The sequence below is a fragment of the Columba livia genome, chromosome 12 (genome assembly GCF_036013475.1).
Source record: "Columba livia isolate bColLiv1 breed racing homer chromosome 12, bColLiv1.pat.W.v2, whole genome shotgun sequence".
NCBI lineage: Eukaryota > Metazoa > Chordata > Aves > Columbiformes > Columbidae > Columba > Columba livia.
Window position 1 is genome coordinate 18,588,212 of NC_088613.1, and position 26,931 is coordinate 18,615,142.

The window sequence follows — 26,931 nt, forward strand, 5'->3', positions numbered from 1 at the left end:
GCTCACTCTGCCCTCTAGTAGTGGCTGGATTTACAGCAATGTGCTATTTCGGTGCCGTGCCTTACTCTGCTGCACTACCACCCTCCAGCCTGGAGCTGCCCCTTGGGCAGGGGCACAGCCAAGAGTTTGGGGAGGGTGTAGGGGGCACCAGAGCCTGCCCTGGTTCCACAGACATGCCTGTGCTAAGGAAGTGTTGTGTTTTGGTTTTGGTTTTGTTTTTTCCCTAGGTTTCCCACAGCAGTGACTCATGATAATTCATGAAGCACAGCGTAGAGAGAAGCTCAAGTTGGGTACCTCCGAAAGAGGGACCCTGAGCAAAGACAATCCTGGGCAATTACACCCTTACAGTCTAACCCTTCCACCCCTCACACATCAGTTTGGGCCAATTGCAAAATGTCTGGGGTCTCCCTGTTCTTCATTGAATCTCTTCATTTTTGTCAGGTGGACTGTTTCTTGCCTCTGTTTGTGTTTTACTTGACCAGACTGGATGTCAGTTCTAGGTGTTGACCATTGGTTGCTATTTTGCACCTGTAGCTGGTGAGAAAAATAATTCCTTGGCAATAACCACAACATTCTGTTTCTTGTCTTCTTTTAGACGCACCATTCTGTTCCTTTACTTACCTCTAGGGATGCCGCTCCTGCTGATGATCAAAAGGCCCCTTATTTTCTTGCTTAAACAGACTCTGGGGCTCTTCTTCGCTTAATGAGGCAGAAATTTCAAAAGTTCACAGCTTTTGGCTTAAGCAAAGTTAGCTACTTATGCTAAGCGAGTTATGCTACGCAAGTTCTATATATTCAGTTTCTAAACAAGTTCTATAAGACATAGTATAGCAAATAATTCAATAAACTAAGGCAGCCTGTTCTCCAACAGTTGGCACTGATGTGCAGCCAGCATGGGCAGAGCCGTGCGCTTCTCCCACAGTGCCCAAGTGAGTCATTTGTGTCCCTCCTTGGCCAGCCTGGAAAATCGTTGCTGAAAGTCCAGGGCTGGAGCGTTTGGTGGCCTTGGTGGGCTGGAGTGGCCTGAGAAGGGCAGAACCTTGAGGTGGGGTCGCTTTTGGATACCCAGGCTTGGTTTTTAGCTCCTCGTGAAGGCTTGGACCTGGTCTGAGACCAAGTGGCACCCATGGGCTATGAAAAAATGGGGAGCTCTTTTGGAAGCAGCAGCGTCAGACCTCCAGCCCCATTGCCATAGACCCCGCCCCCTCTAATGATGAGATTAAGCCCTTGCAAGCAGTTGTACTGGGGTGCAAAAGTATGGGAAATTGGTTATTTATTAAAAAAATAACCAAAAACCCCCCAAAGTTATAAAGAAGGGAGCTGGGGTCCGCACAGTCGATCGCGGTGCTTGGTGCCGCTCCGACCCCGCGCACCGGGGCCGATCGTGCGGAGCGGGGCGGAGCGGGGCGGAGGCGGTGGCGGAGGGGGCACATGCGCCGTGCGCGCACTGCGGAGCGGCGCGGAGAGGCGCGCAGAGGCGCGCAGCGGACGCCGCTGCCCTGCACCGCCCCGCGGGGCCGCCGCCGAAAGACCACCCCCCAGAAAAAACCCGGCGGAGGTGAGCGGGGGTAGGAGATGCGGGAACGTGTGAGTTTGGGGGGGGGACACCCTATCGCGGGGCATCGCGGAGCGTCCCCGGCGCTTTGCAGCCTTTTTATTGGGGTCCTCCAAGGCTTTGCATCCTTTGCGGGTGGGGGGCATCCTTGCATGGAGGAGACCCCACCGCTCTGCATCCTTGCATTGGAGGGGAGGAGGTGCCTGGCCGCTTGCATCCTTGCAAAGGGGGGGTTCTTCACTGCTTTGCATCCCTGGATTGCAGGGGTGTCCCCCACACCTTTGCATCTGTGCATGTGGGGGGTGGGTGCATGTCGCTTTGCATTCTTGCATTGGGAGGGAGTTGTCCAAGCTGCTCTGCATCCTTACTTGGCGGGGTCCCTCATCCCTTTGCACTGATTCATCACAGAGTAGGGGGGATCCTCCACTGTTTTACACCATTGCATGGATGGGAGTGAGGCTGCTTTGCACCTAGTCATTAGGGGTGGGATTCCCAAATCACTCAGCACATTTGCATCACGGTTCTCTGGGCCTCTTTGCATGGGGGTGGGCATTGCATTGCAGATGTATGGGGGAGACCTAGCAGCTTTACAATCTTGCAAGGTGTGTGTGGGGGTCAGGCCTCCTTGCACACTTACATGGTGTGGTGGGGTGCTGTCACTTTGCATTCCTGCATGGAGGTGTGGGGGGGGAGTACCTGGCTGCTTTGCACTCTTGCACTGAGGGGTGGGCATCACTTTACATCCTTGCATCCTGGGGAGGGAGGATCCTTTGCTGCTTTTCATTTTTAGATCACTGTGGAGGATAAGCTGGGCCTGCAGTTGCCTGTGCAGGGAGAGGCACCTCTACCCAGCATTGGGCAGGGCTCATCACCCCCTGGCTGGGAAATGTGGGGGACATGAGGGGATGGGGTGCTGCAGCCTGGCATGAGGCTGGCGAAGCAGAAGGAAGCAGGGAAGGCAGAGGGAACAGGGCCAAGCAGGGCAGAAGCCTGGTGGCATCTGCCATGCTAGAACCCTCACCCAGCCCAGGGTCGGCTCTGGGGTTTGGACCCTGCCCAGTGTCCCCCAGCCCAGGGTACCCTTGCAGGCAGGCGCACACCCCCCCACCAAAGGTGTGGAGCCTGGGCCTCCATGCTCAGTGATTCAGCTACTTACAGGAAGCTTTAATTTTATTGCTTAGAACTCGAGTTCTTGCTGCCTCGTGGTGGTGTCAGCGTGATAAAATACCTATGGATTAAGATGCTTTTTCATGTAGTTTGTGGCTGCTTTGTCTGCGGCTGCCTGGCACACAGCAGCTGGCTGCCGGATACGCTGCCGGACACGAGCCGGAGGAGGGGAGCGCAGGACCTGGATGTATGGGCAGACCAGCAATGGCAGAATTAATAATTCATCTTCAAAACTTCAGCGTGCCAAGGCACACCCCTCATTTGCTGCATCTCATGGCCTGGATTTTAGAGATGTTGCTAGTTTCATTTAAACAAACGAACAAAAAAAGGTATTTTCATGGCATCTCTATATCTCAGTAGCATCCACTATGACAGGTTGAACAGCTCGGTGATTTGGGGAGGTTGAAGACAGCATCAGTCCAGCAAAACTTCATCTGGCAGCTAGAAGGTTAACATGCACTGTGCTCTTCTGCCGCAAACGCAGAGCACACTAAGGGCTCTTACACAAAATGCCTGTGATGCAACTTAGACCCCTTTCCCGAGGAGCTGAAGCCCACAGAGAAAACTCGAGATGGAGCATATTTTGCTTCGAGCTGTCATCTCCCTTGGCCCAGTTCTGAACTAAAGATACTCATCCTCCATTTTATGGTAGATGACAAATCAGCTGTGGATGCCAAGATCTTGACAAGTTACGAACAACAGCCCTCAAGCCAAGAGTGTTAAAATAAAATAAAATTTAAAAAGACGTGAACCTAAAACCCAATAATGTTTTTTTGCAGAGCTGCTCATCCAAAAATCCACCCTCTGGGCTGCACCCCTCAGGCAAGAACCACAGTGTTTTGCAGGTTTCTGAGCAGAGGGGATGCAACCAGCTCCAGGCAAGAGCTGCCCTCGCTCCCCCAGGTCTCCCTGGTATTTTGCAGGGCTGCATGTACAGCACCGGTGGGCAAAGCCGCGTTGTCGACGTGGGAAGGGCCCACCCGGGCACACAGCGCAGCCCTGGCAGGGAACTGACTGGGGCCGGCGGGGAGCGCTCTGAGGCTGGAGATGCTGGTCCTGCGGCTGTTCCCAAAGGCGGCGAGCACCGGGTTTCCAGAAGGCCCCTTGCTGCTCGCCGAGGGTTTCCTGGGTTTATCAAAGAGCCTTCTATATTAGGGAGAATAAGGCTGGTTTGTTCAGCGGCGTCTTGCTCACACAAACCTCCAGCAAGTGAGAGAGATCCTTCTGTTAATGAGCTGAGCACAAAAAGGAAAAAAATGTCATTGAAGATTTTCCTTTGGCAACAGAGAGTCATTAAAAACAACATGATTCCAGGCCAGGGGGGGATCTTTTCCAGCCAAAACAGAGCTGGGATCTGTGCTGCTGTTCCCACTGCCCCATTCCCCGACTCCTCTGAAGATCAAGGCACCACTGCTCCCAGGCGGTCCTAGCACAAGAACCGTGCACTGAGCGGCTGAGGGATGATGGGGATGATGGAGGAGGATCACATGGAGTTTCATCTGCACCTTTTTTCACCCCTTTCACCCTTCAGCATTAGAGAATCAGAGTGTTGCATTTGCATGGGTTCAGCTTGTATCGGAAGCAGAAATGAAGCCAGAAGGTGGTGGTGGTGGCAGGTCTGTCTGGGAGCTAGCAGCAGCTTTGGTGGGATGGGAAAGACCTGATGAAATAGCCCTTAGCGCCCTGACCAGCACCGGGGAGCACCGAGGCCTCCTCATTTATGAGAAATCAAAGGACTGAGCCAAACTCCACATCAGCTAAAACCCAAGGGAAACAACTGCCTGAAAACCCACTTGCCAATTTACCATGTTTGCTAGTTGCATACCTGTAAAGAAGCATCATTTAGATAAAAACCATTAAGGAGCCTGTTCTTTTTAAACCAAACATGCAGCAGCACAAGTTTTTTATACTAACCCCAAGGTAGCGAGGCAGTTGCATTTACAGCATCCTCCTAAGCAGGCTTTTTGGCAAAGGTTGGTGTTGCGGAGCCCAGCCTTCAGAGGCGTTTGTGATTTAGAGGCAATTTAGTCAAGTGCTGTTCCTAGAGCTGTAACATTCTGCAGTAGAAGTTAAAAAAAAATACCGTGGCATTTACTAATAAAACTCTTTAGGAATATTTTTAGCTGTGATTTCACATTATGTTGCACTTTGCTGTGAAGTGTTCGCTCGCTGAAGCCTCCTGGCAGTTGTTAGCTGTGGTAGAGCTGCCTTTGGCTGAGCTTGCAGAGGAGGAGGGCTGCAGATGGACCGGAGGAGAGGTGTGGGCAGCACTCCCAGCCGGGGCGGGCGATGTGCCTTCCTGGTGGGACACAGGTCACCGATCCAGCCCCAACCCAGAGAGCGATGCAGCTGTGCCCCGGGACCAGCCAGACGTCCAGCTCTGTCCTCCCTTTGGCTGGAGGGCCTGACCCTTTCCCTGCCGCTCAGCCCCAATCAGCTCTTGGCTAACAGCAAATATTGTGTGCCACCCAGGAGCAGGGCTGAGACCTTTCAACTCATTTCACATGTGCTCTGCTAGCAGCCAGTCCCCAGCCCCAGCTTCCATCCCCCCCAACCCGATAGCCTGCAGACAGGGGACAAAAAGCAGCATTTTCAGTCCCCAAGGCATTTTGCTACCTGATGCTTTGCTGTGCAATGGGGCTCAGGATGGGGCTGGGATGCTTTCTGTGACCCAGACATTTGTAAAGCCAGACTCCTTCTGGATGGAGAGGTCTCAAGGAGGGAACAGGCAGTGGCATTGCTTTTCCCATGCCCACCAGCCTCAGTGCAATCAAGAGAATTTAGTCTCACTGAAGATCTGCCCTCTGGTTTATTTTTAGCCAGGGGAATGCTTGAGATCCAGCTGTTTTTAATATATTTAATTAACCTTTGGACAAGAGCTCTGGAGTGATTATCAGCTTTGCACAAAACAATGACATTTGTCATGCTGGTAGTGTTCATAACCATTTGGGCTAGCAACAAATTAAAAAGTGGTCGCAGATGCATTTCGTAAATTAGAGCGACGAGTCCTTGCGGTGCAGATCACACTCCATTTTGTGTGAAGTCAATCAGCAGATCTGGTCCAGCTCTAGCAAGCAGGTTTCTCCGCATTGCTGAGAGCTGCCTACAGAGTTTTTGCTGGTTGATTTTTTTCGGAGACACCAAAGCTCCAGCCCCTATAGGCTACAGGCTCTGCTCTCCCACTTGAAGATGTTCATGGCCCATATCAGCCAAACATCTGAGGTCAAGAAGCAGTTTTGGGCCACCTGAGCCAGAGCTCACCCCTCAGCCATTAGGTAGCTGCTGGTAGCCCCTTCTGTTCTCTGTGTATTTGTCCTGTTGCTCCTTGAACCCTCCTGCACCAATTTCCAGCACACCCTGTGGCAGAACTCCACAAATCAACAGCTCAAAAGCTTGCTGCTTTTGCAGCTACCATTTATTTCTGTCTGCTCAGAAACGCTGCACACCCTGGGGATCCTTCCCAGCTCTCTCCTGTGCCAGATCTGTCCTGCCGAATTCCACAGGACAAGCTCCTGCAGGCACCTATGAGCCCAGCTGACTGTCACCTCTGCCTCTTGTCCTTTTCCTGACTCCAGAGTCCTCTTTCTTTTTTCCTCCTTTCAATATTTCAGGACTGCCTTGCATCTCCTTCTCCCTCCTGCCCCTGCAGCCCTTCCCCATCTCACCAGTCCCAAGGTATCTGCACCAACACAGGTTGCTGTCCTGAACAGGCACTGCAAGATCTAGTGCTTCTTGTTCTTTTGATAATAATTTGTAAACATTTTTTGCCTTTTATTCAAGGATAATAGATTTTCAATATACCATTTTGTATTTTTTCACTACTCTGGCTCCTGACATCTGACCAAAGCTTTTGCTCCCTTGCAAAACCCTCTGGTTACTGGCAGCATCTGGTCCTTGGGGCTCAGCAGCGCCCTGGGCAGCACAGCTCGGGTAAGAGATTTGATTGCAAGGGCCAAGCAAACACACTGCTCCCAAAGCTTGGCCCAGAATTGAGCTTAGCTGAGGGGGGTGACCCAGACTCCCAGCTTTTAGGGCTTTGGCGTGGCTGTGCTCACCGCACGCTTCCCCACATTCCCCCCCAAAGCAGGCTCAGGCTTTGTCTCAGCTGTCTGACACATGGTGCATGAGGTTTCCCTTGGCTGCCTTGTACAAGTTCAGCTGCTGCTTCACGTGCTGGGTGCCGTGTTTTGATACCTTCGCAAAGGTATTGAAGATACCTGCGTGGCTGATGTGTTTTTGCAAGCCAGTGGTGTGCAACATGGACATCCTTCCCAGCTCTGCCACAGCTCCATTCCCAATCTGGGTTTCTCCTGCAGGGAGCACCCAACCATGGAAACCCCCAAAAGTGCCTTCTGTCCCACCTTGGCCCAGTGAAGGAGGTGGCAGCAGGGGGACTTCTCTCTCTCATGCAATATGAAGCAGGGCACTGGGGCTGAGACTGCAGCTAATCAGGCACTTACCAAACCAAACAGCTGGCATGGGGATTAGTCAGCACCTGAGAAGCATGTTGTCACCCAGCCTGTCCCTCTTTGCAGGGCCATCCAGAGCATGCATGATCCTTCAGGCCGCTTTGAACCCCTCTGGCCAAGTCCAGCCTGGCTTGGCAAGTCACAGCCTCAATCCCCTGCCCAGTGGGAGAGAGCAAGTTGTGTTTGGGGGTGAAGTGGAAATTAAGTGGCAGTTATGTACATGAAAAGCTGTTGCAAAGAAAGTAAGGAGCAATGGCTGGACACAAAACTCAATTTTTTTGGGCTGTCTTGCAAAACAAGAGCTGTTTTTCTGCCCCTACAGTCCACAAGGACTTAAGCTGCCAGATGCGATGGCTGCCGAGATGAAGGGTGACATCTGGAAGGAGCCAGCTGTAGGGGTCACCTGTGAGCCAGCATCGGCGCATCACACTGCCGGTCTGGTCTGCAGGGACTGGGCAGTTGTGCTCTGGGGCAGCCCTTGTTCTCCAGCCCTCTCCTCCTGCATGGACTGGCAAAGCAGGGGCTCCTCTTCAGCAGCACCAGCAGCTCTGGGGTTTGGGATGCTGCGGTCAGTTTGCTGAATGTTCCTTGGGAAAAATCAGCTTGTATGGGTGGAAGATAAAGCTCATTTCTAGTCTCATCACCTCCCCTGCCTGTGCATCTCATCTGGCCTTTGCTCAAGCAGTGGTGAGCTGGATGCAGTTCCCTTCCAAGCCCCTTTGCTTGTCTTGGAAAGCAGGGGGGAGGCTGCACCTCTGCAAGCTGATTCCCAGCTTGGGTAGGACACAGCAGATGCTGGAGGGGATTTGTGGCCATAGGGGAGCATTGAGGCTCTTTGCAGGCTGCAGAGGGCTGTGAACTGGCTGCAGTCCCACACACTGGCTGCAGTGAGCTGCCCCCCGCTAGGCAGAGTGATGGGGAAACTGGGCTGAGCAGCATCTCCCAGAGCACGGGCAGCTCAGGGGGTCAGTGCTGCTGCCCCAGCGAGACACTCAGGGGGTTTGACAGATGTATTATGGAAACTGCAATGTCCTACCCTGGGAGGAAGCAGCTACATGCTGTGGAGAAGCAGATGCTTTCCAGTTACTATCAGCAGCAGTGCATTTCTCTTTGCACGACAGATGAGGCTATCACCACTGCCTTTCACTTGTGACATTGCCCAGTGCAACAAGGTTTAAAGTTATCGACCCTTTCAGCTGTCAGAGAGAGAAGACGAGTGTTGGGAGAGACCACACAGTGTGTCTGTACTGTGGCAGCAGCTCCTGGGAAGCCCCTGGCTGGTCCCACTCCTCCTGCCTTCCACCTCCAGGAAATTCCTGCTGGTTTCATGGCTCCCATTTTCCTTCTCCTGCAGCCTGACACCAGCATTATCCCCCTGAAGGCTCCTCACTTCCACACTGTGTGCTGGCGATGGCCCATGGTGCGGAGCACTGAGGTGGGGTCCAGTATGTATGGAAGCAATCATTAATTGCTCTTGGCCAAACTCTGTCCACATTTGAGCTTCTCCCCGCTGCACCAGGGAGTGACCTTCATGTCCAGTGGATCCTTGCTCTTGGGAGCCCTTTCCAGAGGTCTGAGGACTTGCCACCAAAATCACCCCCTGGAAGGCTTGGAAATTGCCCAAAATATCAGCACAAGTAGGAGCAGTGCTGGGCATAACTGAGCATCCCTTTGCTGGGGGTTGGGCCAAGCCACCAGCGCTCAGGATTTATCTGCAGCCTCTTGGTGGGTGTGAGCAAGACATGCCTGTGAAGACAGAAATCAAGTTGCTGTCGTGTAGCCCATCGCTGTCCAAAGTGTTTTGGTCCCTTGAGATGGTGGGATTTAGGTCAGAAGTTGGCTTTTCAACCCAAACATCAGGGGTTTGGTGCCACTGGTGCACAAGGGGTGCTGTTATAGCACTTGTCACGGGAGGGGATCCCTGAGTTTCTGTTAGCAGCCATTAATTGGGGAGGTTAAAAAGCAGCCTCTCCTGTGGCTCAGCCAAAGCTGCCTGTCCCAGCTACACTAACCAAAGTGTATGTGCCTCTCTCCTCCGTGGTTTCTTCTGCTGTAAGCTCTGAGTCTTGTTAGGGCTTTTCTGGAGGGAGATTAAAGGCATCTTTCTTTTCTAGGGGTGCTTTCCCATGGCATAGTCTCAAATGCTGTTATCAGACCACATACCCACCTTCTGCCAGCCTGCAGGTCTTTCACTGCTAGGAAGAGTTTCAGACTTCAAATCATTTTCTCCTTCATTCCCCTCTGGGGTCCCCAAGGCGGGTAGAGGCACAGAGAGGTCCCCTGCATGGGGACAAAATGCCCCGGGTGCTGGTGGCCGTGTCCACGGCGGATGCTGAGAATGGCTCTTTGTTCCCTGTTTCTAATTGCTGGGCCCAAGTAGCTCATTAACTGCTCTGCCCAGTGCCCCATCTCTCCAGCTGCCACTCGGTGGGGACCTCCCCACTTGGACATGCCCAGGCTCAGCCTCCATGTTCAGATTTTGGGTTGACACGGAAAACTCAGGCTCAAAGCAAGCTTGGGATGAAGCTGCCAGCATTGCTTGTCTCTTTACACAGCCTGGGGGGGTGGTTCAGGGGCTGCTCAGAAAGGGGAGTTGTACGTGGCCAGAGCAGCTGTCCGTCAGCAGGTATCCTGAGCCTCCCCTGCAAACCCCATCACAGTTTTCTCAGTTGAAAAATGACCAGCTGACAGAAGCCTCTTGGGTTTTTTTGGGAGCCAGGGACAGTACCAGCCTCACCATCCACGTGCAGTGACTCTGGGAAGCACCGAAGGACACACGATTTGCTCTGAGCCCAAAGCATCATGCAGCTCTAAGGAGGGTTCAGGGCTGGGGTCCTTTCCATGGCACCCCGATTCCCCTGGGGCTGTACTTACACAGCGAAACACAATCAGCCCTTTGGGAAGTTCTGTATTAATGATTTAGAAACAATTTTTGGACTCTTCCATGGAGGGAGCTTGCATTTGCATTTGAAAACTGCAGAGGAGCTGGTGGTGATGGCGGGGGGACGGGAGCACTGGCCGGGTGCTATCAATGGGAAACTGTTCTGTCTAATGCTCCCGGGGCTAAAAAATGTGAAGTCTGCAGATTTCTGGCTCCGTTTGTGGTCAGAATTGCTGGCTCTGTTGTCAGTGCCCGGCTGCTCTGCTCCCAGCTATTAATGGCCCTGTTTGGAAGCTGTTTCTCCTTCGCTGCCAACGCAGAGCGGGGTCCTGTGAAAGACGGGCTGGATGGGGGGTGACCAGGATGTGAAATGGGAGGGATTCAGCTCGCTGCATTCGGGAGCTGGGAAGGCTGTTCGTGCTCTCCGGTCCTTATCAGACTGGGATCCAATTCACAGTGATTTCAATGCTAAAGGCATCAGTTCGCCTTTGCATTGGGAGCGGAGCTGAGGCCAAATGCACTTGTGTCATAGAAGACCCCCTTGTGCCAGCCTGCGGGTCACTGCCTGTTTTGTGCCTGTTGGTGTCCCTGTCCCAGGCTGCAGCACCCCAGTATACACCACCCTGGCTAATAACTGCTGCTTCTTTTTCTCCTCTCTCAGCCTGTTTCACACCACTCACCCTTTACGCCTGTGGAGTAACCTGTGCCCGGGGTAACCGCTGTGCCCATCCTTTGTCTGCCCTCACCAGCTCCCATGGGTGCTCTCGCTGGAGATGGGTCTGTTTGGTGCAGGCATCTCCCTGCATCTCTTTGAGCCGCACAGAAAATGAACCATCCGTGGTTCAGGCGGAGTGGGGGCCATGCGGGGATGCTGCGGAGAGCAGGGGTGAGCTGGCCGCGGCAGCTTGCCTCGGTGCAGCGTGTGCGCAAATCAAACCCTGGAGAGCCTTGCACTGAGCTGGAAATAATAGCATTACAAGTGCTTGCTCGCTTCTGGCCTCTGTTTGGGTTGGCTGAGGCCTTTTGGGGCCGGCTGAAGGGCTGCAGCACGTGAGGGTTTGCTGTTGGTTTGAGTGCAGCTCCGGGAAGGTAAGTGGGAAAGGTTTCCCAGGCCTGTCAGCAGAGCACAAGGGTAGAGACAGGGCCCCAGCACAGTTCTCACCTCCATCTTGGCATCTCTGTACTTGCCAGCATCCGGAGGTTTGCACCCATGGAGTGTCCCCTGTGTGAAAAAGCCCTGCTGCCATTGTGGGGGCTGCATCCTCTGTATGCCAGTAAGAGAAGGACAAATCTCCTGGACAAAGTGCAGAGGGAGTGGGTAGAAAAAACAGGCAAATGGGGTGTATTTTCTTTTTTTCTTTCTTTTTTCTTTGTCCAGGAGAGGCGTGAGGCCTTGCCGGCAGCATGCCGCTGGTGAAGAGGAATATCGAGCCCCGGCACCTCTGCCGGGGGGCTCTTCCTGAGGGAGTGACGAGTGAGCTGGAGTGTGTCACCAACAGCACGCTGGCTGCCATCATCAAGCAGCTGGGCAGCCTCAGTAAGTCACAGTGCAGCGACCCCAGCATGAGACAGTGCCAGAGTGGTGGGATGCTGGTGGGATGCCACGGTTGCTTGCTCTGGTTCCAGTCACAGAGAAGCAGGGGCTGTGTGAGAGCTGTGCAGCCTGCAGCCATCCCTAGTTCAGTGGGAATTATCCAGCTAATAAAAAAAGGAGGATGCTCAGGGCCAAGCCCAGTGTGGGGCTGGATGATATTTTTAAGTCCTGTTTTCCTCCTGTAGCCGGTCTGTGCAGTGGGGGGCAGGAAGCCTTTGTGAGCCCCTTGCTTCTGGGTTTGGCCAGAAATAGGAATGTCAGGTGAAGATTAAAAAAACCCAACCTATCCTTTTTCATCTTTAGAGTTTTACGTGAAAGTGAGGTCTATATAAAAGGTCTAAATCCATATCTGTCTTCCTGCCCTGGACTAATTTTATTAGAAAAGGGGAAGACAACAGCATTGCACATGTCGATGTGAAGGTTTAATAGGGGCAGCCTATTTCACTGCTGCATTTTGACTTAAAATAGAGAGAGAAGCATGGGCTCTTCGGGGCTCCCCCTCCATTTTCCCCCTCCAAAACTAGATTCTTCTCTAAAATACTCTCAGAAAAATAAACCTTATATTCAGGGAGCTGCTGCAAGTGCTCAGGCTGTGGCTGCTTAGTCTGGGGAAAAGACAATCAAATAGACATGGCTGAGCAGGGTGACAGGCCAAGCAGATATCGAAAGTGCCTTGATCTTGGGAGCCATTTGATATGTGGTTAGGGGGGAAATCCTGAGGAGCTGGGGTGCTGTGCCAGGATGGGATGGGTGCTGGGTGGGTGCTATAGCCTGCAGGTGTCAGCAATGCTCTGCCAGCCCCGCTCAGCCCTATGACAGCAACAGCCCAAATAAAGAGCTGTTGCAGCGACGCACTGAGTGCTGCAGGAGAATAACTGCTGAAGTGAAACAAATCGCGGCTTCCCCCTGCTGTAGCACCCACCTCGCTGCCCTGCTCTCAGTTTGCTGCCTTCAGGGCTGGGTTTCTGCAGGTCACGGTGGTTTCTTTGGCTGCATCTGCCCAGGTATACCCAAAGGCTTTTTGGGGCAGAAGCAACCGTGGTTCAGTGCATCCTGTGGGTACCACTCTCACTGAAAAGGATGCTTGTGCACAGAGGAGGGGGCAAGAGAAGTGTTGGTGTTTTGTGCTCCCCTCGTTCCGTTCAGCACTTTGTCGGGTCTGGGAGAGGATGAGGCTCAGCTCCCAAAAACCCAAGGCTAGGGAGAGGGCCCCATGGAGTGGTCCAGGCTGGGTGACGGCTCCCTGCCTGCCACCCTTGCCCGTGACGGGTGCGCGTTGCCCTCTGCCAGGCAGGCACGCAGAGGACATCTTCGGAGAGCTGTTCAATGAAGCCAACAGTTTCTACATGCGGATGAACTCGCTGCAGGAGAGGGTGGACTTGCTGGTAATCAAGGTGACGCAGCTGGACTCCACTGTGGAGGAAGGTGAGGAGCTGAGGCTCTTTTGGGGTGACAGCTGGGTGGAAGTGAGTGGGAGACACGTGTTTGGGGCCAGACCACCCACCATGCCTGGTTCGGAGAGCTGAGTCCACACCTACACCCCATCTTCTTCCCATGCCCCCAGTTTCACTGCAGGACATCAACATGCGGAAAGCATTCAAGAGCTCCACGGTGCAGAACCAGCAGGTTGTGTCTCGCAACTCCATCCCCAACCCAGTGATGGAGATGTACCAGCGCTGCGACAAGCCCCCGCCGCTCAACATCCTCACGCCATACAGGTAGGGCAGCTGGTGCATTGCTCCTTGGGCAGACCGAGGGGGTCTTGGGATCCTTTCCAGGAGAGGCATGGGGGATGTGCACCCCATTTGCTGCTTGGCAAGAGCAGAGAGGCTGTTGTTTCTGGTTGCTGTGCCACCATCCCCATTGCATAGGGATGAAGTTACCCCACGCAGTAGTAGTGACTGTTCTGTTGGATGTGTTCATGGTGGGGCAACAGCTTACGGCTGTGATTGTACCAAACCCCACTGTGCAGCAGCAGGAGATCTTATCCTGTGGCTGATAACCCCCTCTTCTCTCTCCCCAACCCCACAGGGATGACAAAAAGGATGGCCTCAAGTTCTACACTGACCCCTCCTACTTCTTCAACTTATGGAAGGAGAAAATGTTGCAGGCAACAGAAGACAAGAGAAAGGAGAAGCGCAGGCAAAAGGTAACAGGCAGGCCGGGGACACCAGGTGCTCCCCCATGTTGTGGTGGGTGCATCTCGCAGGTCTAGGTGATGCTCCCTGGGTGCTGCTCATGGTCCAGAGGAGCTGGGCTGGAGATGGAGCTGCATCTCGTGTGTGCCCCCAGGAGCAGCGGCTGGTGGAGGACTCCACGCGGGAGGTGAAGAAAGTGAGGAAAGCCCGCAACCGGCGCCTGGAGTGGAATATGATGGCGTATGATAAAGAGTTCCGACCCGATAACAGGTTCTCACCATCCCCCTATCACATGGCATCATCGGAAGGATCACTGTCCCCAGATAATAGGCAGGTTTTACCTACTACGTGTTAGCTCACCGGCTCTCCTTTGCTTTTCTATTCTTCTCCGTCTTTGGGGGATGTGCTGCTTGCAGCAGGGTTGGGATGTTAAGCCATAAACCCATGGTAGCTTCATGGACAGCTGGTGTCCCCAGGGTTGCATCCTGGACCTCAGGAGCAGCCCCAGTGTTGGGATAAAGTCAGAGTGCTTTCCATTTAGCGACTAAGGGACAAGACTGGGTTAGCTGTGTTGGCGTCCTCCTCCCCTCTGCTATCCCTCTGCTTTCTTGTATATTTTTGTGGCCATTTTTTGTTCTGTTGTCTCAACCCCAAAATAACCTCAAACCCACGTCCCGCCAACCCTCCTGCCTAGCCCAGCTAACCCCCCTCCCAGGAGTACGGCCATTGAGTTTTCCTGTGCCGTAGATCTTACGCATCGGACGCAGCCGACCACTCGTACCCTGCGAGCCCCAACCACCCAGCGCAGCTCCTGGCCCCGACATCCCACCTGGCCCCAGCAGAGCACAAGGAGGGGGTGCTGGCCGCCGTCGCCCCCCAGGAGCACGTCTACCGCCCGGCGCCAGCAGCGGGCAGCCGGCAGAACAGCCTCAACCGCCTCCAGCAGCCCCACGTGCCGCAGCCCCCCGAGGCGATCCTCAACGGGCCGAGACCTCACTTAGTCAAGGATTACGGGTAGGACTTCAGCCTGGCTCTTGCCTATGGGAAGGGGAGCTTGACTGGGGGCTGACCTCGATTTCTGGGCTGGTGCAAGAGGGAGAGCCCTCCTCTGCAGCTGCCGTGGTCTGAAACTACTAGTGAGACCTGAGGCCAAATCAGTGAGGAGCACTTTTGGGGTAACCTCATCCCAGATAAGGGACAAGGCAGATAAAGGGGACTGTTTTCCCCTAGGATGTTGGCTGCTTTCCCATGACCACGTGCCCCATAGCTCATCATGCTGGCAGGGCCCCCCATCTCCATGACTGTGGGACAGAACTTACACGGGAGTCCAGAGCAAACCAAGCCACGGCTCAGCCGGTCATTGCCCAGGATGGGTGTGGGTGCCTGGAGTGGGTGGTGGGTGCTGTTGTTCCTCGTGCCACTGACACAGCTTTGCCCTCCTGTTGCAGCCCGCAGCCGGTGCCGATGGCCGAGTACTTCGTGCCGCCTGCCCCGCCACCCCCACCGCCCGTCATCCCCTCTGCACAGACGGCCTTCGACAGCCCCATCTCGGCTCCCCCTGCGCTGGCCCCCAGCTCGGCCGCCCCCCCATCCTACGCGCCCTCACCGCCCCCTGCACCTCCTGGCCCCTACTCTGCTTCCCCACCACAGGCTGGCCCCATGGGACCTCCGGTGGCACCCCCACCCCCTCCGCCGGGACCCCCCGCCATCGCCGCCTCGCCGGCGCACTCGGCATCGCCACCGGCCCCCACCGTGGAGCCCCGCAAACCGCAAATCCCGCTGATGCCCATGAGCGACGCCCGCAGCGACCTGCTGGCAGCCATCCGCAGGGGTGAGCGGCGGGGCTGGTGGCAGCAGGAAGGGGTAGGGACGGGTCCCCAGCACTGCTATGGTGGCAGTAAAATACCTCTTGGTGTAGACTTGTGTGTCACTAGCTTTGTTGAGTACAAGACAAGCCTCAGGTGGCCAGGTAGTGCATGATGATGGTGGCATCCGGGTGGGACCTGGGGAGGGAAAGAAAAGTAACGTAGGGGGTAGGAGGGAGAAACCAATGGCCGGAGGCAGGATGAAGCCCCACAGGGACACCTGGCAGCTCTTGTGCATGTAGCTGTATTCCAGGCTGTAGCAGAGAACGTGATCCAAGGTCTCTCCCATTTCTCCTTCCTACAAATCTTCAGGTCGAATGGCAGATTTCACCTTTAGGAAAGTTCAGCCTCTTCAGGTCAAGCAGAGGAGGAGCTTTGTTGTGCTATATAGCTTTATAATCACATGCATCACATTATTATCTCATATAGCTGTATAACTGTGTGCATCCTGCTGCAAGGGGCTGCAGGCACTGCCTTTCAGCCAATACTTTTAACTGGGTGGGGGGATGTTGCACATTGGGCAGAATTGCCCCTAAAGCCTTTTCCCCTTCCCTACTGCAGGAATCCAACTCCGGAAAGTCCAGGAGCAATGGGAGCAGGAAGCCAAAAAAGAGCCCGTGGGCAATGACGTGGCAACGATCCTGTCTCGCCGGATCGCGGTGGAGTACAGCGAGTCCGACGATGACTCCGAGCTGGACGATAACGAGTGGTCAGACTGAGGGGCCCCGGGGCTGGGCTGGCGCGGAGCTCCCCAGCTCCGTACCAGGTGTGTATAGGCGCCTTCCCCAACGTCGATGCCAACAAGCACGGGCAGCCCCGCTCATTCAGGAGCTTTGCTTTTACACTATGTTGAAAACCCTTCGGGCGGCAGCAGCACGGGTAGGATACACCTTGGAGGCAGTGAGACCAGAAATTACCAGCATCTTCATGTTTAATGACTTCAAAAAATACTCTGAAGGCAGGTTAATAGGATTACTCCAGATTTACACCTAGAGCAAGACCAGAGACTGGCCCTGAGTGTACTTTGCTAGGAAAGGGAAGCCCAGAGGCAGTAGTGCTTTTTCAGCTAGATGTTAATTGTGTTAAGGAGGAGTTCCTGGGGAAGAAGCCTGTTTGCACAGCCAGTGCCAGCACGGGCACGCAGAGGTGGCCATGCACTGGGTTTGGGAACACTTTGCTGCCTGAATTTGTAACATCAACAGATCCAAAAGCCGCATGTGGGCAGGAGCCTCCTTCCCACAGAAGGATGCACTGCATTTTGCAGCAGTTGCATAGGGATGGTCACCATCTTGCGGTCACTCCTTGGAGAAAACCAAGGTGTTGGTGACCTGAGCCCATTTCCATTCTTAGGACTGGTTTTATGGGACAAAAGGATAAAGGCAAGGCTTGTGCAGCTGCTGGGGAGATGCAGTGCTTGTCTTGGCTTAGACACTTAGGTGCAATGTGGACTGTCCTCAGGGGGGTAAAGGGGCTGCCAGCAAGGGAGAAGAGCCATTCAGGGAGCTTCCCCAGGCCCAACTCTCCTTGGCCTTAGTGCTACACTATTTCAGTGTTATTTGAGAAAATAAAAAAACCACACAAACAAAAACCAAAACCAAACAATTATATAAAATGCTGCTTTTACATAAACTCTCAATTTGCACTTTGCAGCCCCACAAACTGCGCCGGTACAATTAGAATCAGCTCGGACCCAGGCACTGTTGCCTCCCAGCCTGACCCTGCCCCATCCCTTACCCCGCAAGTGGGTGCTGATGGGGGTCCTGGAGAGCTGGTCCCTTGCCACAGTGCCAAAAATACTGCTTTGCTCATCAAAATAGAGCATGATTCATCAAAGGCTTTTTACACAGCTACAAAGGGAGGAAGCACGAGAAGGCAGAGCAGAGGGGTGGGGAATGCTGAAAATATCGCAGTCAGAAGTCGAAGCCTTCAGAGAGCTGGGAGAGGTTCCCCACCAGCAGAAAATGGGTCAGGACCAGCCATGGACTTGCCCAACATGCTGTCCTCAGGTTTTCACTTGTGTTCCCATACACCACAAGTCCCTGAATAGGGGAAAACTGAAGCCCCACATTGAATCTCTTCTGGGGAGAAGTTGGGCTCTGAGCCCACCTCTCCAGCTCTCCCAGTAGCCATGTATGTGACGGCTGCAAAAATAGTATTTTGACTATCTAGGAGTGACCAGACCTGTAAACGAGGTGGGAGGATACAGCTGGGAGCCAAAAGACTCAGAGGCTGATGCTTAAATTCACCCTGAGAACTACCAGTGTTGAATGATGCCCAAAGTATTTGTTTGTTTTCCCCATGGTGAAAAACTCTTCATGGCAAGATGCGATGAACCCCCTGCCCAGCTGCTGAAAGGTGTCCCCAGGTCTCCTCCCTTCTCCTGACTGATACAAAATGGTCTCTGTCCCTTGGATGTGACACCTCCTCCATCTCTGCATCTGGGCTGTGAGCTGTGGTGCTGAGTGGGAGGCTGGAATGAAGGAGCATCGTGGATGTGGGGGAGAGCAAGGGTGGTTGGGGAAGGGTTTAGGATGGAGTGTCCTGCCATATCCCTGGCTTGGGTCCCCCTTAGGGAAAGCTCCTCTTATCTTCAGCAGTGCTGATTGTTGGAGCAGGAATTGCAAATAAAATCCTCGGATTCAAGCCCAGAATTCCTCATCTTGGCAGTGCTGATGCTGTTTAAGCTGCTCAGGTGCTCATCCTGCTCCAGCAGCCTCTCCTAGTGTGAGGAAGACCCAGCAGTATGGGATGAGCTGTACGGATCCATCCCAATTCCCACATCAGCATCCCAGGAGGCTGGTAGGGAGGCTTCTCACCTCCCATTTCACCCAGTTCCCACCACAGGCAAGAAGCAGCAGAGCAATAGGACACATGGAATAGCTTATCTGCAAACCCCAAGGCAACAGAATTGACCCAAGGAGGCAGGGAGACACGCTGTCCTATGGGTACCCAGGGAATTCCTGATTCTTGGTGCCCAACAAGAGTTGTCAGTTCTGAGATCAACCCTCTGAGATGCAGAGAACTGGCTGAAAAAGCTTTTGGCCAAAGCCTGGTGTCTCCACAGAGGCAGAGAGCCCCTGCAGTGCCCACAATGGGCTGTCCTTAGCCAGGCAGCTGAGGTTGGAGCTGGAGGAAGTTCAGAAGAAAGGCTTGCAAAAATTTAGAGTAACATTTGAGAGTCACCTCGTGGTATTTATTGTGGGGTGTTATTAATATAGACGCAATCACAATACTGTTTGTATGTGAAGAGAAATTTGGTTTATGTGGATAATTTAGAAACAGTAACAATGCTTTGTTAGAGACTAGAGGTGGGCTCTTGGAGCTGCTGTTACCTGTTTGTGGTGGTCAAAGGGCTGCAGTTGACTGCAGGGACCCAGCTGGGGCTTGGACAGAGCTGGTGAGTCCCACCAGGACATGAAGGAGCTGTAGGACATGTAGAGCTGGTTTGTCCCTTGGGTCTGTGAATGTCCCAGTTCTGCAAAGCTGAGCTGATCCTGATGGAAACTGGAGAGGAGCCCAGCAGCCCTAAAAGACTGGGTCCCTTCTTTTCATGCACTAGTTGCTTTGTGTGTGTCATGTGAATCTACGATAACCTTTGTAGGACTCCATTGGCGTGTCAGGATTGTCCTCACAGCCTCCCACTTCCCTGTCACCTCACAGCAGCTCTGCTTGGGATTGGCAACAGTCACTCAACCCCTGCCACTAGCAGGGTCAATGCTGTTGAATGGCAAAGCGCCAGACAATCACAGAACTCCAGCCTCGCTCTGTGCACCAGCCACATCTGCAGAGCAGATGCACAGCTGGGAGCAAGGCTCATCCCTATTTCCTCACACCTTTACATTCTTAACACCATCCTCTCCTCTTTGGACATCCCAGCACATCCTCACCATTTACAGTCTGCTTAAGAAAATTCCCAGCCCCTGGTAACACAAACCCATTTCACATGCTCAGCTCCAAAACAAGTCAGCAGGACCATAACCTCCTGGTGTTGCCCATTGGTTGAAGACATCATGATACAGCTCTTCCAGGGATCTGAACTGCCTTGGCTTCACTGAAGCTGTCTTGATACCCCAAATGGGGCTGATCCACAGGTAGCCTCCCCCAGTGAGATGTCTGCATCAGAGCTCATTGCTCAGGTCTCATGTGTAATCAGTGTGGGCTGCAGACACCCATTTCTGGTCTGATCATGGTGCACCTTGTGCTTCCCAGCTCTCCTGACAACATCACAAGGTGGGCAAGCACATGGTGGCACCAAGAGCCCCAGTCTCTACCATTCTTGCAAGGCCAGCTCTGCTGGTCAGCATCCTTAGTGCCTTTGCTTGATGGACTCAGCCATGTTTGAGGATGAACATCTTACTTTAGGCACATTCATCTGTTTTTTGCCCAGACGATTTCTGAAATCCAACACAAGTGACACCAACTCCTTGGTTGGTCTGGGCTGAGTTAGTGCTGCTGGAATTGGTTGAGCCATATTAATTAGCACTGGCTGGCTGACCCATATGCTTTGTACTCAGTATTTTGTACATATGTGCCTATTTCCGTATACTCTTCCAAAAGTAGGCCATGGCGCGTTACACAACCTGAAATGCTCAAATCCCCACATGGGCTGATATAAAAGTGAATATTTAAATATTTTATCTAGCTTGGCAGCCATTAAAAATACAATCCAGGTCACAGATGATTTAATTTCTCCTTTCTCAAGCATACCAGAAGTGGGCTGAGGAGATTCTCTTGTACATTAAGGCATCCCATTTCATGTTAAAATATAGCAGCGGCATTTCATTGCCAACAGATAATCACAGAGTGCCAAACATTTAATGAGCCCAACTGATCTCCTGAGAGTTTCTCTTACCATTTTATCTGCTTTCTCCTACTTGCCAATTTATGGGCATAGATTAAAAATAATAAATGTGACTGCCAATAGGAGGAAGTATATTCTACGTGCATACAAATTAATTGGGTCAGAGGCAGTGGAAGAGTAAATAAGCCAGTTTGGTTCTGCTTTGATAAATTAACAGAAGGCTGTAGTCCTTGGGGCCCATCAGGAACCTCTTGGACATCTCCGATTTATCTGAAAAGGAATGGGCACAGGTTATTGCCTGTGAATACTACATAGGTGTGAAGTCTGGTCTTGCTTAAGTTTCATGAAGGTTGGTGGAAGTCTAGCAGTGTTCATGTCCTGGCATTGCACTCTCAGTGTCTCCTTTATTTTGAGTGGACATTGGAGCTGGCAGTTGACTCTGGTGGCTCTCAGAGGATTGGTGTCCTGAAGGAAAAAGGAGTTGGGTAGTTTCTAACTTTCCACCCTGGGCAGTGACCTCAGGCACCTGAGCATCACACCCTACAAGAGGTCCTGTTTTTGCAGCTACTTGATCTCAGGTTTTACTCTAGTGAGATTTTAAGGCTGAACACAGCTTCTCCAGAGAACTCTCTTCATCTAAGGTCCCTCAGATTTCCTCCCAGCAATTTTTCCATCTCTATCTCCCTTTCAAGACACCAAACAGCCTGAGCAGCAGCTTTGCAGACTCCCCTGGGAACAGAGCCTGAATTAACACCTCAGTTTTAAGGACAAATTGAAGTTTCACTTGTGGGGAGGCAGGTTGTAGCACTGGAGGTGGTATTTTGGAGGGTGCTTTCTGGAGGTACATGGCTGGCAGGAGCACCATGCCAGTATCTTAGGGATGGACCATGGAGGGCTGTGAGAAGCATTCCCCATCATGAGATACTGTCAAGGAGAGCACAGGCTGTTCCTTCTACCATGGTTTCTGTTTTTCCTGTAGTAGTGGTTGTTATTTCAGGGTAAGTGTTATTTAGGGGTAAGGTTTTCCCAACTGGCATGTCACTTTACAGATAAAAAAAAAGGGCGGGCAAGGACTTTGTCCTGAGGAGTTTACAGTTTACAGCAAAGACCATATAACCTGCACTGCACTTTAGAAGCCTCAAACGCTCACCCACCCATGACTTGACCCCCAACTGGGCAGCAGCACGTTGAGGACTGTTGTCCCTTCCTTAGGTGACCCCACAACCAGCACCACAACCACATCCCCCTGCTGATGGCAGCGGTGGGGCTCTCCTGCCCCTCTCCACTATCCCCGCACAAAAGTGCCTGAGCAAAGTACAGGAGCACCAAGACATGCTGGTTTTGTCTCTGAACAGGTCGCCATGCCCTCAGGATGGTCCCCACATGTCACTCAGGGCTCTGCTCCTCTGGGATGTCCATGCATGTGATAGGAAACATGCCCGGGGCACCATTGCAGCTACCTGCCAACACTTAGAGCTGTGCATACAATATATACAACACCCTACTAGCTCATAGAAAGTGTCCTCCTTCAAGCATCTATACATAAGCCTAGATTTGGAAGTATTTCAGTCTTGTTTTGAGAGTCAAAGGGTTTTTTTTGCTTTAGTGTGTGTGAAACTGATCTTCTTTTAACAGACCCCAGGTTTTCTAGGATTACTTTCTCAAGCTCTGCTTTCTCCAGGTGAGAACTGCATCTGCATTTTGCCGGGGGAGTGAAAGAAATAACCACACTCTCAAACTTCGGTGAGGGGTTTGTCTCTTCTGTACTGTGCACACAGGCAGAGGAAGAGGAAGAGGGCAAAGTGTTCCTGAAGGAGAACACCATCCTGGTGGTGTCACTAGGCTGAGGCAGAGCCTGCAGCAAGGGATGGGCTTTTGCTGCAGGAAATCCCCAGCTCAGACCTGGATTGACCATGGTGTCCCCTGAAGGTTATGCTGATGTGACATTATCGCTATTATCTGTCTTATGTTTGTACAGGGCCCTGAGGTCACAAACATCTCCATAGAACTACACGATGGTAGATCACCAATGCTTCACCCTCCCATGGGCATATCTCCTAACAGACATCTTCCCACAGAGCTGCACCCACAGACCCCTCTGTGGTCTTTTAGCAGGAACAGGCTTAAATCTGCTGTTGGTCATTGTGTTTGGGAGCTTGCGAGCCCAAGGGTACATGATATGAGCCTTTCCCTGCACCCCTCTCCCATGATGGCAGTACCAGTGGACTGGGTTGGTCCCAGGGGGACTTTCAGCCCAAAGGTAGCTCTAGCACTTAGCTGTGCAGAAAGTGTTCAGAGTGCAGAGGGGAGGAAAAAAGACAGAAAGAAGATAACCTGGCATTTTAGGTTGGTTGTGCTCCCACCACTCCATATGGGAAAAGCCTCAGGTGGGCAAAAACCTCTGCAAAGCTACAAAGAACAGGGGGGGAAATAAACCCATTTTTCTGTGCATGTGTTGGACTAGAGTAGAAAGCATAGGCTTCAGTTGTGACAGAAAGGAGTAAAATCAGATCTCAGGGCAAGCTTTCTCAAGGTAAGGATGAAGAAACCCTGAAATGGATCACAGGCACTCAACCATGGGAGGTCTTGGAGAAGCAGGTAGGCAAAGACCAGAGAGGAGCTCATGTTGGCCCAGTGGATGGTGGAGGTGCCCACAGGTCATCTCTACCAGCTCCGTATGTTTGTAGTTCTGCCTCATCCCCTCCTCCAGCAGCACCACTATTTATAGAGCTGTCCTGGCAGGTTACAATCCCAAAACATTACCCATCAGCCAGGGCAGGATGCTTGTGCTCTCCCTTAACTTTGTTGCCCCTTTTCTGATTCTGGTGTTGACCCTTAAATACAATACAGATAAAATGTACTGCAGAATAAACACCTGAGGAGGAAGGATATGAAGTAACCACAGAGAACCAGGACACACAGCTGTTACCACTGTATTTCAATAGTTAGAAGGCAACAGCTCCAGCAGCCTGCTCCTTCAGACCATTCACAGTCCACAGACTGCATTGTGTAAACCATGGTGGCGCATCAAGTCAAGCAATTTTAGTTACCCTTTGATTGGGGGTAGCTCAGTTCAGGAATCTAAAAACAAACACAAAGCTGAAAACAAACGAAAAGTAACTTACATGTGATTTCCAAAAGGAAAATCTGTTCTGTCTTCTTCCCCTGGACCTTGAGAGACAATGAGACCCAGCATTGCTTCCCAGCTAAGCACCAAAAAATGGAGCAGTTATCACCATAACCGCTTTCAAAAATCAGCTCTCTAAGAAACTGGTGCTTGGGAACAGAGCAAGCAGCACATTAGCCCACAGGGCAACAAAGAGAAAAGGCTCCTGCTATTGTAGGAAGTGCTTTTATCCCTGAAGGTCCCACCCCAGCTCAAGTGTTTCAAATCCCATTGATTTTCACCTGTTACCAGTGCTTGTGTATGCCTGATGCCTCAGCTGGGAACACTTACTCCATAGAAAGTCACTTCTTGGTGTGAAAAAAAACCCATAAAAATCTTGCATTAGAAATGAAGAGGACTTTGAGCCTGATGATGTTACTGTGATACACATGGAGGACTTGCTGGTTTCCTGCTGGCAGTAGGAGCATCTTTGGCGTGATCTTGCCAGGTCTCTGAAAATCATACTGTTATGAGCATCAACAACCCCCCTCATCACCACTACCACCACCACAGTTTTTTTTAATACTGAGATGTGTCAGATCTACCTTTAATTCTGGCCAGATTTCCACAAATGGGGCCTCTCCTTGTGGTGCCTTTCATCTCAGAGCAGATTAGGCAAAAGAAAGAAAATCCCCACTAAAAAGAAAACTTTTTCTCCAAAATGCATTTTTATGAGTGTTTTGGAGCTGATGGCTCCTCATTTCCTTCATTCTGGGGCTACTTGACTTGCCTGGGGGAATCTGAACCAGGATATCCCCTGTGTAAGTTTGGGTTAATGCTGAAGCGTTGCTGGCGCTTTGTACCCCTCTGCTTTTGGCTGTGCTGTGTCCCTTGTGCCTTTTCTGGAGGTCCCCATTGCGTGGCCGAGGAGCGCGGGGTTTTGCGGGGCTTCCCGGGGCGGGTGTGTTGGCCGAGCTGGGGAAGGGCAGAGCATTTCCAAGTATTTCTGATGCTCAGCCTGTCCTCACCTGGGTGGAAATGTGGACCTGCCCAGACCCTGAGGTATCCGCTGGGATTCCTTCTCCACGCAGGGGGTTTTACACCCCTGGCTGTGCACAAGTAGTTTTGGGAGCAGCTTTTACTCTGATCTTGGCCAACCCAAGGGAAAACTTGCATGGGGACATGGAGGGCACGCAGGAGGAGACAAACCCTATCACCACTTTGCTGTGGGACATGCACATGCTGGTGGGTTTGCTCCAGAGTGTGTGCACTGCTGCTACCATGGGACAAGCATTCAGGCTGGAGAGCCTTCCTCCTCCTCATCCTCCTCCTCCTGCCGCAGCCCAGGACATGATTGCAGCAGGACAGGAGCCAGCTCGCTGCCGGGTTTCCATGGCCATCAGGGTGAGCAGGAGCAGCAGCACCCTGGGTGAGCCCATGTGCTGCAGGAGTGTTATTTTGACAGGCACTGAAGCCAGGGGAGGATCATCTCCTGTGCCCTGCAGCCACCAGCCTGCGGTTCCAGGCCAGCCCAGGCTGGGAGCACCTCAGATACCCCAAAAAACCTTCTGCGCTACCCAAACACAGCAGCTACGATGTAGGGAAAACCCCTGGGGCAACTGGTCCTCCTAAAATACGGCATCTGTGAGTGGCCGGCTCGAGCCGAGCACTTTGAAAGCAATTTTCTCCCCTTCTAGCACTGGCCTTTCATAGGGACAGCCTGGAGCTGGGGCTGATCTTCACAGAGGTTGGCTCCAGCTCTGCAGGGTTGGCACGGCAGGGACAGGGAAGTGTGGTTTGCTTCCCAGCATTGATAGGGCCACCCTGATGCTCCTGCAAAAGGCTCATTTTTTAATACCGGCAGAAGTATTACCTGTATTTCTTTCAACTTGCTGTTTGACAGAATCAGCTGATGGGAGACGGGCATCTCTCCCATGGGAGGGTCATCCATTACAGGCCATAACTTGATTTCCATTATTATATAGGTGACATTGAAAAAGAGGGAGATGTTCACTGTCCAATGGGGTCTTTTAACCATGTGCACTTAGTCAATAGGTGAGTAGATGTTGCTGCTTGTATCTATTTACCGTACCCAGTTGCTACATGTGAACAAGTGTGTTTTTTCCCAGTGTTGTGGGTTCTGCCTGTCGTGACACGATGACGGAAAGGTAGGGACTATGTCCATCGCAACACGAGCTTTCTTCTGTACAGTGTAGAGAGGAAACCTGGAACAATCCGAAGCACCGCTTGTAACTACATTTGTTCAAAAAATGTCGTCTTCATCCCAAACTGTTGACACTTTATGCATGTGATAATTTAAAAAATAATAATAATAATAAAGATTTTAAGAGGTTAAAGTAGATTTGGGTTTGACTTTTTGTCAGCTTGCCCTCACTGAATCCCTTTGCTGTGAGTTATCAGCCCTGTGATATGCCCTTCTCTATTAGAGTCAGGGCACAAAAGCAGCAGCAGGAAGCTGTGATTTCTGTAGAACTCTTCATTTGGAGAAGCCAGCTCTCAAAGATCAGTTCATTCCCATGAGTATTTAATCCCTGACCACCTGGGCGATCAGAGGACAGAATCACTTGCTGATGGAGAAGTCTCCATCCTTTTGCATGGAGCCGTTCCTTTCCAACCCGTACGATCAATGTCTCAAGCAGGTTTTATCCTCACCCAGCTCATCGTGATCCAAGTGGAAACACAGACCTTGGGTGAGGGAAAACAGAAACCTGCACCAGGCTCGCTTCAGCTGAAATAAAAACACAGACACTCACAGTATGGCACATACCTGGGACAGGAGCCCAGATCTCCAAATGTTTTAATTTTAGCCCCCTCCCCCCCTCTATTTTTTGATATCTTCTTGACAAATCACTTTAACAGTTTTATTTACAGTAATAAAAATAAATTACTCTTACAGATGAATGTATAATATTGTACACGATAGAGATACAGTGCAATAACAGCATCGATTTGTTTTCACTTGTTCATAAAGTGCATCAAAGGGGCCTGATTTAACCATAATTGAATGATAACTGTACATTTTTCTTTGAGATCCATTTTTTGTGGTCAAATTAAAAGGTTAATGAAAACACATCAAAATAAGTTGCTGTTTTAATTGCTCGGAAACAGCCTTGTTCCTGGGAAGCAGGTTGGACAGGAGGCAGGATGGGGAATTGGGACGATCGAGTCCCGCTCTGCCCATCTCTGCTGCTGTGGGTGACACTGATGGATGCTGCCCAGAGCCCAGTCAGGCTAATTTGGGTTTCAGAGCCTCAGGAGGGCGACTGAAGGGCCACCCCAGTGACCTCAGAGCCACCCTGGTGACCACAGAGCCACCCAGTGACCCCAGAGCAGG

At 52.1% G+C, this 26,931-nt stretch overlaps 1 protein-coding gene across 3 annotated transcripts; it reads left to right on the plus strand.

Annotated features, from left to right (window-relative positions):
• The first annotated feature begins 1,367 nt into the window (after positions 1-1,367).
• On the plus strand, positions 1,368-25,934 carry LOC102090076 (actin-binding protein WASF3-like). 3 transcript variants are annotated; one of them, XM_065078025.1, is made up of 9 exons: positions 1,368-1,558; positions 11,451-11,609; positions 12,957-13,091; positions 13,231-13,384; positions 13,698-13,815; positions 13,959-14,074; positions 14,552-14,818; positions 15,253-15,635; positions 16,231-25,934. In XM_065078025.1, exons 2-9 carry the CDS (start codon positions 11,477-11,479, stop codon positions 16,386-16,388), a joined length of 1,464 nt encoding a protein of 487 aa, XP_064934097.1. In that variant the 5' UTR covers positions 1,368-1,558; positions 11,451-11,476; the 3' UTR covers positions 16,389-25,934. The 3 variants fall into 3 exon arrangements, with proteins under 3 accessions (XP_064934097.1, XP_064934095.1, XP_064934096.1); XM_065078023.1 differs by having other exon boundaries at positions 1,401-1,558; positions 13,959-14,134; XM_065078024.1 differs by having other exon boundaries at positions 1,402-1,587; positions 13,959-14,134.
• The last annotated feature ends 997 nt before the right edge of the window (positions 25,935-26,931 follow it).